At 25.3% G+C, this 12,771-nt stretch overlaps 4 protein-coding genes across 12 annotated transcripts; 1 reads left to right on the top strand and 3 right to left on the bottom strand.

Moving 5' to 3' along the window:
- Positions 1-164: 164 nt before the first annotated feature.
- On the bottom strand, positions 165-3,020 carry GatB (glutamyl-tRNA(Gln) amidotransferase subunit B, mitochondrial). Of its 6 annotated transcripts, none has more exons than XM_076620968.1 (11): positions 2,788-3,020; positions 2,449-2,549; positions 2,228-2,372; positions 2,051-2,164; positions 1,733-1,905; positions 1,495-1,643; positions 1,170-1,423; positions 900-1,082; positions 685-821; positions 509-632; positions 165-437 (listed from the first exon to the last, which is right to left on the bottom strand). In XM_076620968.1, exons 2-11 carry the CDS (start codon positions 2,538-2,540, stop codon positions 222-224), a joined length of 1,587 nt encoding a protein of 528 aa, XP_076477083.1. In that variant the 5' UTR covers positions 2,541-2,549; positions 2,788-3,020; the 3' UTR covers positions 165-221. The 6 variants fall into 6 exon arrangements, with proteins under 6 accessions (XP_076477083.1, XP_076477088.1, XP_033183655.1 ...); XM_076620973.1 differs by having other exon boundaries at positions 2,449-2,542; positions 2,788-3,019; XM_033327764.2 differs by having other exon boundaries at positions 1,170-1,405; positions 2,788-3,002.
- A 162-nt stretch (positions 3,021-3,182) lies between these two features.
- On the top strand, positions 3,183-5,173 carry Dpm3 (Dolichyl-phosphate mannosyltransferase subunit 3). The gene is made up of 3 exons (XM_033327779.2): positions 3,183-3,497; positions 3,763-3,990; positions 4,074-5,173. The coding sequence occupies exons 2-3, from the start codon at positions 3,763-3,765 to the stop codon at positions 4,131-4,133; spliced, it is 288 nt and encodes a 95-aa protein (XP_033183670.1). The 5' UTR covers positions 3,183-3,497; the 3' UTR covers positions 4,134-5,173.
- Rad23 (UV excision repair protein Rad23) lies at positions 4,776-7,991 on the bottom strand. The gene is made up of 6 exons (XM_033327773.2): positions 7,769-7,991; positions 7,624-7,696; positions 7,234-7,396; positions 6,811-6,987; positions 6,380-6,711; positions 4,776-6,300 (listed from the first exon to the last, which is right to left on the bottom strand). The coding sequence occupies exons 1-6, from the start codon at positions 7,832-7,834 to the stop codon at positions 6,014-6,016; spliced, it is 1,098 nt and encodes a 365-aa protein (XP_033183664.2). The 5' UTR covers positions 7,835-7,991; the 3' UTR covers positions 4,776-6,013.
- Positions 7,992-8,370: 379 nt separating this feature from the next.
- Positions 8,371-12,129, bottom strand: CDC50 (cell cycle control protein 50A). 4 transcript variants are annotated; one of them, XR_004463591.2, is made up of 6 exons: positions 11,938-12,129; positions 10,722-11,540; positions 10,488-10,653; positions 9,852-9,908; positions 9,021-9,125; positions 8,371-8,882 (listed from the first exon to the last, which is right to left on the bottom strand). XR_004463591.2 is itself a non-coding variant. In XM_033327370.2 (5 exons), the coding sequence occupies exons 1-4, from the start codon at positions 11,987-11,989 to the stop codon at positions 9,896-9,898; spliced, it is 1,050 nt and encodes a 349-aa protein (XP_033183261.1). In that variant the 5' UTR covers positions 11,990-12,129; the 3' UTR covers positions 8,371-9,125; positions 9,852-9,895. The 4 variants fall into 4 exon arrangements, 2 of the variants coding, with proteins under 2 accessions (XP_033183261.1, XP_033183260.1); XR_004463590.2 differs by lacking the exon at positions 9,852-9,908; XM_033327370.2 differs by having other exon boundaries at positions 8,371-9,125.
- Between the last annotated feature and the right edge of the window lie 642 nt (positions 12,130-12,771).

Raw genomic sequence — 12,771 nt, 5'->3', positions numbered from 1 at the left:
AGTTTGTTAAATCTGAAATATTTATTTCATATTTGGTTTTATATTTGTGATTTACAATTTATAAAAAATAAATTTTTTTAGAAAGATTGCTAGAACGATTGCTTATATATTTCGTATAACAGTCTTAATGCGGTGATATGTAAATATGTTAAAAAATAGGCACATTTAATTATTTATAAGTTATTATTAAAATGCTTCTATTATAAAAATAACATTTGAAATTAACTCAATAATCTTGTCATGATTTTTGACACTTTGGCCATATCTGCACGATCCTCAGTAAGTATAGCTGCCTTGTGTAGAAACTTCTTATATATCTTTCTCTTTCCTGCTTTGTACTTTTTTACCAATTCAGGGTTTGCTTTAAGTATTTCTGAACATATCAGTTCCAATTCCTTTTCATCCGATATTATAAACCATTTATTTTCTTCAACAATCTATATATGATAAAACATTATTAGAATTCATTAATATGTAAAAAATATAAAGTAATTTAAGTTCTTTTCACCTGTTTTGGCATTTTATTTGGTTTGTTGACTAATTCATTTAATAACTTTCTTAATGTCCGTCTATTTATTACTTCAGCTTGTATTAAGTCCATCAATTCCTCTATATACTCCTGATTATTAACACTAAAAATTCTATGTATTAATACATCTTTTTAATTTATTACAATAAACTTACCAAAATGTAAGATTCAAATTATAGTCATCCATAAATGATAAGACGTCAGAAATAAAAAGTTTAGCCACCAACTGAGGATCACGATGTTTACCATTCTTTAAGATGTCGCAAAACAGTAGAAACAAATCAAAATTACTCTAAAAGTAAAAGTTATTTAATACACATAATGTATGCTTAATTATAATTTAATTTAACAGTTCAGATATTAAACATACTGTTACTGCTACAAGCGTGTCTGGTGTAAGACCCTGGAGTAAATTTTTACGTATTTGTTCTGGCAACTCTGGTAATTGCTCTTTTAAAGATGGTACATCAATTAAATTATACTTATTTTGTACATTTCTCTTAATGTGTAAATATAAGGGAGGTAAATTAGGTTCAGGCATAAAACGATAATCCTAAAAGGTAATAAATATATAATGTTCCTTATGTTAAAAATTATTACAAAAATTAAGTAAATATAAACTATTTTAGTTTGTGATTACATGTTTATCTTCTTTTTCACGCATGAGAATTGTATTTTTGTTTATTGGATTCCATGCACGAGTCTCATTAATAACTTGTCCTCCTTTTTGTAGAATTGAAATTTGTCTTTTTATCTCATATTCTACAGCATGGTTGAGAGCACTTATACTTCCAATGTTTTTCAATTCTGTTCGAACGCCTAAAGGTGCATTAGGTTTACTTACAGAAACATTTGCATCAACCCTTAAAGCCCCTTCTATAAATGCAAAACAATCTATTTATTTCTAATTAATAATTATTCATAGATAAACATTGCATGTGAGAATAAAATCCAGTTTACCAAACCTTGCATTTTGCAAGAACATGTGCCTAACAATTGTAAAATGAGACACAGTTCCTGTACAAGAGCTGCTGCTTCTTCTCCATTTGTTAAATCTGGCTCAAACACAAATTCCATCAAAGGTATTCCAGCTCGATTAAGATCAATTAAACTTCTGTCACAAATGAAACAAAGCAACATATAATTTATCGTATTATTTTACAAAATATATTTTAATTATTATAACAAAAAACTTAATAATGCCTTCCAAAAACTTCATTATGAAGACTTCTCCCACTATCTTGTTCCAATTGTATTTGTTTGATTTTTGATGACTTTGAATAAGATTTCTTGTGCAATCCAGATTTGAATACATTAAATTTAATTTCTCCATTAACAGCTAAGGGCTTCCTTTGTTGTGTGATTTGAAAGCCAGCCTATACAAAACATTATTAATAAAATATATGTAAAATAAAATGAACACTAAATAGATGTGTATATATTTTATATTACTTTAATTTACTTTCAATAATTATGTTTTAAATAATGAAGTTATTATAAAGTATATTTAGATATATTTACAGGCAAATCAGAATAAAAATAATGCTTTCTTTCAAACATTGAAACAGCATTTACTTCACAAGAAAGAGCCAAAGCAGTTAACACTCCAGCTTCTACACATTTTTTATTTAATACCTATAAAAACAATACAATGAGAAATTACTGAATTACTTTTCAAAAATATTTACTATACTTTACTGGCATCGTCCCAGGTACTGCACAATCAAACAATGATACACAGGAATTAACTGAATGATTAAAACTTGTGGGACTCCCAGAAAATAATTTTGATTCTGTTGAAATTTGTGCATGTATTTCCAAACCAACTGAAGGTTTCCATTCTCTAGCATATAAAAAACATTTTATTGTTTCCATATGTAATGTGATGTATTTTTCAAGTAATTTTTTAACATACTTACAGATTTGTAGAAATAAATCGTACACAAAATTTCCTGTATGTATTTTTATAATACTTTTTTATGAAATTACTAATTCTTCTATATATTAACATTTCTGAAAACTTATTTTATAAATACAAAAATAGAATATGTTTTTTACACTTAAAAATATGACTGTAATAAGTAATTAAACAAAATGGATTTATATAATATTGTGTTGGCAACTAAGTGATTGCGGATTTTGTCACTAAGTGGTATTGACAAAATCCGCAATCACTTAGTTGCCAACACAATACTATGTTTACTACATAGATATGAATGTTAACTTACTGAATAACAAAGTTTATATACATAACTCACCTTTAAAATGAAGATAGTAGTTTTTGTCTATTATTATACATACATGTTCATTCAAATCTTACGTAATTTTAATCGCAATAAACATCTGTTATCAAACATACGTGTATCTATTATTCTACTTGGGTATTAAATTATCGAAACATCGAAATTTCAAATTGTATATGAGTAGTATAATATACAAATTTTATATTTTCAAGAAATAGATTGTATTTTCAAATCTTTATTCTTTATTACAAATTTATTTATTGCTTAAATTATAAATAAATGAAATGGAAAGTAAATAAAATATAGAATGTAAACCTCCAATAAATTAGTGAAACTTGACAATATATAATTTTGCAAATTCATTTTTTGTGCTACTATTTTAAAGTATACCTTTAACTATAAATTCATACAATTTGTATTATTCTATAGATTGAAATTATAATAGATATTATAAAAACAAAAGCCGTTGAATTAAGATACAACAACAGTGCTATTGTGGCGCTATCATATGGTAAGGTAGGAAGTTTGAAATCAGATAGATTACTCAATACACGTCACATGTTTGGTTCATCACATAATGATACATATTTACACGGTGTTTTTGTTGAAATAATGTTTAAAAAATAGTGAGCAATTAGTCTTGAAATTAAATCAAAGCGTGATTAACATATATAAGAAATATATACAGCATTACCCATTTGCTATTACAAAATTTGAAAATTAAGGTATGTAATTTAAAGTAATCTTATTCCTCACATTTTATTACTCTTTCTATTGATTTTAAGATATTAAATAATTCATCCTCAATTTGATGAATGTTCTCAAAAATTTAACCTCATTAATCTCAACATACATATTTTTTACGACCTTTAAAAAATAATAAATAACTATAAAAACTATATCACAAAACTATACAATTTTAATTATTTATTGATTTTTAATGAGTATTGATGAACTAATAAATTTATATAAATATACTTTAAATTGCAGATGACAAAACTAATGGAGTGGCTTTTATTTGCTGTTTTATTTTTTAGTATATGGATTGCTGCAATTACTGAAAGTGTTAATTTATCATTTATCAAAGAATGGAAACAATTTGTCCTCCTTCTTCCACCCATTGCTTTATTTGTATGCAGTCTATATGCAGCTACTATTATTTTATATAGAGTTCTTACATTTAACAACTGTGAACATGCAGCTATTGAATTGCAGGAAGTAAGTTTAAAAATGGATATAATCCATTTTATTAGTATCATTACATAAAAATTTAGAAACAACCATTTCATAAATTTTTTTAGCAAATAGAGGAAGCTAAGAAAGATCTTCAGAATAAAGGTGTGGTCTTAAAGTGCAAGTGAATTAACTTATTTTTATATAATATGTAATCCAGTAATGCATATTAAGTAATTAATATATGATTATTCTATTTATGGATGTCATATTTATATATATTTTTTATAATAATAAAATTGTTAAATTATAGAAATTTAAGAATTATAACACAAACAAGTGTTTCTTGCATGTAATTTATGTACATTAATAAGCTCATTGTGCTTATTAGATAAGAAATAATGGATATTAATATGAATAGCTATTTTTTAACTTCTACGTAAATTCTAATGTACTTATTTATTACAAGCATAATAACAAATAATCTGATCTTGTTCAATAATATTTTTATTTATAATGCTTTATTATTTTTGGTATTTGACATAAGGAAAACTAAATTAAGATATTTTTATGACATAAGATTTATATAGTTTTACTCTTTATAACAGAAGAATCTTTAAGGCAATTATCAATTGTTATTGCATAATAATAAACATTCAATCTTACGACAAAACATTGAAACGTATAGTTTATTTATGTAGATTTGTATTTTTTTACATACATATGTATGTATAATAAAATGAAACTATATTCTAATCTTCAAAATTTAACTTGCCTTAATTATACTTATATCTGCTTATATGTATATACCAAAAAGGGAAACTAATATATTCATTTGTGCCTAGACTCATCATTTTTATTTATTAAATATGCAATTTTGCAATAGTATTTGTTTTACATTGTGCTATATTTCTAATAAAATTTTAATATCAGTACTAGTATCTTAAAAATTCGAACGATTCCTAATAAGTTACATATTACTATGTTAAGGCTACAACCTATTGAATGCAGTTTCATAATATTAATAATCTCATTGCCTTCACTTTTATAGAAAGTTAATTGTAAATTTTTTTTTAGATTCATAGTTCTTGTATGTCAACTTGTATTTATCTATTTAAGATATTTCATATATGATTATTTCTTATTAACTAACTAGTCATAAGTTAATCGAGCTTTTTTCAGATGAAGAATGGATTGAGATATCGAGGTCAAAGCAAATTTAAAACAATATATGTGTATATGTTATTTAAATTTTCTTTCTTTTCACTTGAGAATTTCTTACATTTCGTTATTTGGTGACAAATGAAATGACTTATAATGTGTTATTAATGAATAACTATCTTCACCATTTTTGTTTAAAAAATACGAGACTTTTTTTATACATACATACATAGGCGCAAGTTATACGCAAGTACACACATATATACATATGCAATCATACATATACGGATGCACTTACATAATTTTTATATTAGAAAGCCTATCAAATGTACAAAATGTGCTTGTCATGTACATACATATGTTTTAAATACACATATATCCTTGTTCATTTATGCAGATTTATATGTATGTGTAATTGTACAATAGCTCCATCATATAAATACTACAAAGTATTTATATTTTTGTATATCAATTCTTTAAACAAGCAGGCTTTCTTATATAAAAATGTAATTACACTGTTTCATATATTCATAAAACAAAAAGTTTCGCCAAAGAGTAATTTTCAGACTGCAAGGATGGATTATGACACTTGTGCAAAATATCAAATTTCAATCTCAAAATATTTAAAAAAGTGTAAAATTATATATTTTGAAATTGATAATTTAAAACTATCAAGAATTTAACGCATAAAGTATTTTGGTATATAGTCTCAGTAAACTTGTATGATTTATCAAATATGCCAATGTAAGATTAGCACCTAGCTAAAGGATTAATGTAACATAAATATATGTGCACACTTATATACAAAGTAAAGATGACCAGTCCAAAATAAAAAGACGCCTGTGTAATTACCCACCCTATATCAGTCCTTTAACTCCTTATTATGAAATCAATAAAGTACGTTACTTCAGTCATCAAGACTTTGTGACAGCAAAAAGTTAGCAGCCAGATTTTCATTTTTTTCACACGCAAAATAGGCTTGTACAACTAAATGCTCCGGAAATCCTAGTGCCTTCAGCCTCTCAATAGCTTCTTTATCCTGAGGTGTTACCTGAATTACAGAAGCTTCTACATCCGATCCTGCTCCTATACCAGCGCCAAGACCTCCACTTATACCACCAGGAGCAGTTGGTGGTGTAACATTAGCTGCGGATACAGGTGTAGTTCTCCCTCCTGTACCACCAGTAGTTTCTACTACTCCAAAAGAGGTATATAACATAAGAATATTCATAAACAAGTAAATGAAAATATTTTGATTTTAGCAGAAACTCACCAGGCTCATTAAGCATACGCACAAATGCTTCTTGATTTTGTGAAATAAGTTGTAACAGTGCAGGGTTAGTTTGTCCAATTTGTTGTAGAACAGCATTTAATAACTGAGGATTTTGTTGAATGACTTGACGCATTTGTTGAAATTGAGGTTGCATTCGCAAAAACGCTAGTGGATGCTGACCATGATCTTGAAGTTGTTCTTGTGCTTCAAGTTGATCTTCTGGTAAATCTTCAAAAAGCTGAGCTGGTATTCCTGTTAAAAGGTATTCAACAGCCCTATCAGGATTGTTGAAACTTGCTCTCAATGCTTGTTCAACTTGTTCACGTTCGTATCTAATATATATAAATTGCATTAAATAAATAAACTGTAACTTAAGAAAAATATAGTAATTAAATGATTATAACTTCTTTTTTTATTGAACATATATCTACCCCATATCCACAATATTGTTCACCATAGTATTATAATCTTCACCCATTAACAAGGCACTTTCAGCTTGACCTCCAACACATCCAGCAGTAGTACTTGCTTCAGATTGCTCTTGTACAGTATTAGTAGGATTTGATGCTCCCTGAACAGTAGGGTTTGAACTAGGTTGTGCTACTGAGCTATGACAAAAAACATACATATTAAGAATAACTCTATATAGCATGACTAAACAGACTTTTTCTGATAAATTAATCTAAGGAATTGAATTATACAAAAGATAAATCTTCATAATCAATGAAGAATATTATTATGACATATTTTTAATTTTTTTAGTGTAACATATTCAAATAACATTTAAATTTTTATTATTAAAGCTGGAAAATATTCTTTAAATGTATTTCTGTCATAATACTTTAAATTAATACCTGGTTGTACTACTTTCTTCTTTATTATCTGTATTTGTAGTATGTTCCTCTTCAGTCGTTGTATGTCCATTACCAGTTTTTAGTTTTGTCACCATAACAACTATAAACTTCTTTTCGTCTATATTATATTCTGCTAATGGGTGATCATCTGTTAATATTTTTCCTATAAAAATAATGTTACATTAATGTATAGCTATCATTGTACGATAACAATAACGTTAATAAAAATGAAAATGATTCCAATGTCTTATAATTTTTTTATTTAAGTTTGTATAAATAATGGATATCAGAATAAATTTAATCCAAAAATGAATTGGTTTATAGATACGTAAATATATTAATAAATTTGCAATTGTGTGAAAATAAGGTTATGTAAGTCATATCCCTCACCAGCATATATTAACTTTTGATATTTAGCAGGAAAACCTTTTTGAGTCTCAATCTTTTGTTTCAAATCTTTTACCTAAAAAAGACATAATTAAAATCTATTGTACTTGAAATTCACTATATAAATAAATTTACTATATTCACGTACTGTTTGCGATGGATCAATTTCTACTGTAAACGTCTGCTGCTGCAAGTTTTTTAGTGTTATAATCATATTGTTAAATGAAGAATTACTGATACGTCGTTGATTAATAAAGGAAACTTTGAAGTATCTGGAGTAGTAAGGGTGTAAAGATGTTTTGGTAAAGATCTTTTCAGCGATGAGTCGGCACTGCTTAAAGCAACTTACAAAATGCTTAACTCAGACTAGTATGCAGCTGAAAACATATGATGACATAAAGCTGTATTTCCATTACTGAAGACAGTTGAATACGTAAGGTATGTACTAAAATAAGGCTGCATCAATTCAAAATAATTTGATTAATCTAATTTGTATCAATAAATATTAAACACATATATATACAAATAGTTATATTTATTACTAACCAAAAGTCTAAAGTTTAGTTTTTAACATTATTATATTTAATTGATTTCGATGATAAAATTACTGAAACAACAAAAATATAAAAGCAAAATATAGTAACTAACATATTTACAAATTAATACATATGTGTATGTGTATATATATATATATATATATATATATCCACAAGTAATTTAATTTTAGAAATAAATGTGTAAGTACATGAATGAAAGTTATTATGATTCTTTTATTTATACATATATTTATACATTTGCGAATGACTAGAATAAAACTAAAAATAGTTCACAATAAGTTATAACTTGAAAATGTACTATATAATAATGTATTACACATAAAAATTTAAAATGTATTAAGATACACAAAAATCATATTGTTTCTATTCTAATATTGTGGTAAATCATATTTATAACTTTTATTTGTTTCTAACCAGGTTGATTTTTCAGTGAAATTATTTAATTTGTTAGAGTTTCAAAAATATAGAAAATTTGTATGTTACCTTTTTTGATGTTTTTACATCATTCTAAAGTGATTTATACTTTGAGTATCTCAATACATGTACATAAAATATATATAAATACTTACAATCTTACGTTCTATGTTCTAATAAATGTTATAATCTTATGTTATAATATATATTTTATCATACATAAATACTATGTTGACATTACATATTGATTTTTTATATTCTTCATAACAACAGAGAATTATAATGTTCCTTCTATAAAATAACAATTAATATAAGTATAACAGAAAAAATAGATTGAGATATCTACTAAAAAAATACATGAATTAATAAACAATTTTTATTAAATATACATCTTATAGTTAAACTGAATTATTTTATATTGACACTTACAAATTAAATGCAGGATATCCAGAATGTTCTTCAATTTTTATAACAACTATGTATAATTATTCTTGATATGGTGTATTTGGAGTCACATTTATCATCTCTGTTACACTAAAAAATATATATCAAAATTATATAATGAAATGACATGAAATTAAGGATGAAATATTAATATCGAACTATTAAATTATTCATTAAATTGCAAGCTTAATTCTATAAAAAGAGGCAAAAAAATTTAATAATTCAATACAAACAAAACATTTTGATTAATTCTTAACAAAATATCTCATACAACGTGATAAATGTTCTATGCCTTACCTTCTAAACAATTACATGCTATATTTCTAACTATTTTTATATATTATATATTTAAATACAAAAATATAGATTTATTTGAAGTAATTTACTTAAATATAACAATGTATGATAAAATACATATGTAGAATGATGCTATATTAATTAATTTTTTTTCTACATTACTTTAAAATGATATGACATTAACAAATATATATTGTGCAATGTATAAAAATGAATAATATACAATGAATAATATGAATTATTAATAAAAAGATATCAGTCATATCAATATAGTCAGTCATAGTTATACAGAAATTCTGAAAAGCCAAAAATAAAGGACAACAGGTATAATAAATACATAACTACATGCACATAATTGGGCTTAACTCATAAAATAATTAAATACAATTAAATACAAGAGTACTCATGAAAAATTGTCTAAATTTAGTATTTAAAAGATATACTTCAAGCCATGTTATGTATAAAACATTAATTAACATTCTTGCAGGATAGACATAACACAATATCACAAACACTTACAAGAACAATTACGGTGCCCTAAGCATACTTTGTTGCAGTCATCTTTACATTAGTTTGCTGTATAACATACATTATATAACGTTATATAAGTTTATTATCAAATTTAAATTTAAAATATATAAGAATATCAACATTAATACAAAAATTAATTAGAACAAGAGTATTTTCCATTTTTATTTAAATATTCTCAACCTCTTCCAATTCATTGTTTAAAATAACACATAATATAAATTTATAGTATTTTCAAAATTGGTAAAACCTTACTATATTATAGTGATTAATGTATGCAATAACTATCAAGCTTACCGATTAATTACCAACTATTTTCTCAAAAAAGTACATATGATGAATTTAAGTTTAATGTACAGTCAAATAAATTTGTTGCTTACTAACACTTAGACAAATGTTTTACTAACTTTTTAAGATAGCTTGATAGTAAATACAATATGATGAATGTAGATGAAAAAGTATATCTCTTTTCTATTTATATTATAATACTTTTGTTAAAAAAAGAATTCATTTATAGAGCAACTGCATTTTTTAATTTTTTTTAATTGAAGCCCCTTTTAAGCACAACACCATTTAGTAAAAAGTGAAGAAGAGAAAATATAATGTAATATATATATTAATGTTTACCTTTTAGAACATTTGATGTGTATTATTAATAATGTAATGCCTAACAACAAACAAATACATCCTACAACTATATAAGCAATGCCAAGAAAAGGATTCTTTCCACCAAGAAGAGAAGTAGTGCTTAAAATCATTCTTTTTCTGCCATCAAAGGCAGACACAGGATATGCTACAAAAAAAATATTCATTTATAAAGTCATTTTCAATAAGTAATATATATTGATAACTTTTACTTACTATAATTAACAGTAAGTGTATAATTCCCTGCTACTAGACCTTCAGTGAAGCCATCTACTGTATGATTTACTCTGCGGTAAAGTTTTCTAAAAGTAGGCAAAGCAGCAGTTCTCATCCAAACAATCAAGTCTTCATTTTGAAAACCATTATTGCTTTCATTTTCATTATCTAACTCATAAATATATTTATCCCAATTTTTTGGTTTTGTAAAATTCTTAAATACTTCTCTTAAGTTACCCTCTGGATTTCTAAATTTAATATTTTTATCTGAGGGCCAAGCTATACCAGTCTTTAATAATGGTACAGGAGCTTTGTGTTTTAAAGAAAATAATGTTAAATCATCACTAAATAATGAGTTAGCAATAGCACCACATGGTACAATAGGTGTTTCTCCAACATAAGCAAATGGTTCACAATCCCCAGAGACATCAGGACTCAATTTTCCTAACAGTTGATTATCATCTCTTGATTTTACATATCGTCTGTGATTCTGATAAAAATTAGTCAAACCATAATACATATAAATTTTTCCATTGAAGTCAGAAGGCAAAGTAAAATTTATTTTACAATAACAAGGTTGACTATGACCTTCTGCTATAATATCCGCACATTTAACAGGCATTCCTTTTGCACGAAAGATATTTGTAGAATTACAATCTGTATAATCTAAAATGTATTCTTTAACTTGATCAGAAAAATAAAGCAATCCAACTCCAACTGGTATAAAAGCAATCCCAATCACAAAAAATGTTGGTAAAACAGTCCCAGCTGTAAGTATTGGTTGCCAAGCAGGTAAACGTTGCTGCTTAAATGCACTGTCTGTATAAATAAAACATATCTTTATTTAAAACATTAATTTAATATAAATATATATTGGATTGTAATATAAATAAGTTTAGTCAGATAAAGAAAAATATTGAGTTTAACTTTAACTTACTTAATGTTACAACCTAATATATTAAACTTACATACTATACAGACACTACTTATATCGTAACAGAAAATGAATAGAGAGAAATTGAGTGGGCATTTAAATAATACATGTATGGGAGATGTACAATAAATATTTGATTTTACAATAAGAATTTTATATTTTAATATAGATAATGAAACACTTGTTATTTCTACTACTACATTAAGTTTTTTATAAAATCTTCATATATAGATATCAAATATAACCTAACAAGAAACTGAAATTTTCGTATAACAAACTTACCAGAAGGTTTCTTTGTTTTAGGTAACGAACTAACTTCGTTAATAGAAGTCATACTTATTTGTTAAAGAAATAATCTATTTTTTTATCAAGAGTTTCAACAATTGAATACGAACATTTGTAAAACTGAGAGAATATCAATTATTTGTGAAACTCCTACTCCTACTTACATTAATTACATATATAACATGACATGACTCCTATATGACGACAGAGCATAGAACAATAATGAACATAGTCAACACAGATAACACGTTAAAAATTAAACACACACTTTTTGAATTAAACGTTTTTTTTCAATCGTGTTAATTTTATTATCTGCAGAAAATGTTCCTTAAATAATTAGTAGTTACTTCAGTTTCAAAGTTTTTATATATTTACTCATTATAGATTCGTAACATTTATTGACTTAGATAATTGTTACTTGATGTTGATCCTTGCTTATCAAGGGACTTTTTTTAGTTGTGCTCATCCTGTTAAAGCTAGTTAAATATTTCTATGATGAAAATTTTTATAATATATAAAAACATATATCTTTAATAATGTGTCCTACTCGTCCCTACTTATTAATATACGCTAGTAACTTTTAGTTTTAAATATATATATACTATTAAATTAATTTTTAGAGATCATGACATTACTTACTTTAATCGGAGGTGGATCAAAATTTGAAATAAATAAGTACTTTTCTATTTCTTAAAAATATGTTTCTTTTATCCATGTATTTATTAACTAGGGACACAATGTTTAAAATGACATAATTATGATACACATTAAAGTAAAATATCGTAGGAAAAATGTTCTCAAATGTTGGCTAAAAATATAATTTATTGTAAA

Source organism: Bombus vancouverensis, chromosome 1, assembly GCF_051014615.1.
Source record: "Bombus vancouverensis nearcticus chromosome 1, iyBomVanc1_principal, whole genome shotgun sequence".
NCBI lineage: Eukaryota > Metazoa > Arthropoda > Insecta > Hymenoptera > Apidae > Bombus > Bombus vancouverensis.
This window is presented reverse-complemented; position numbering and strand designations above follow the sequence as displayed.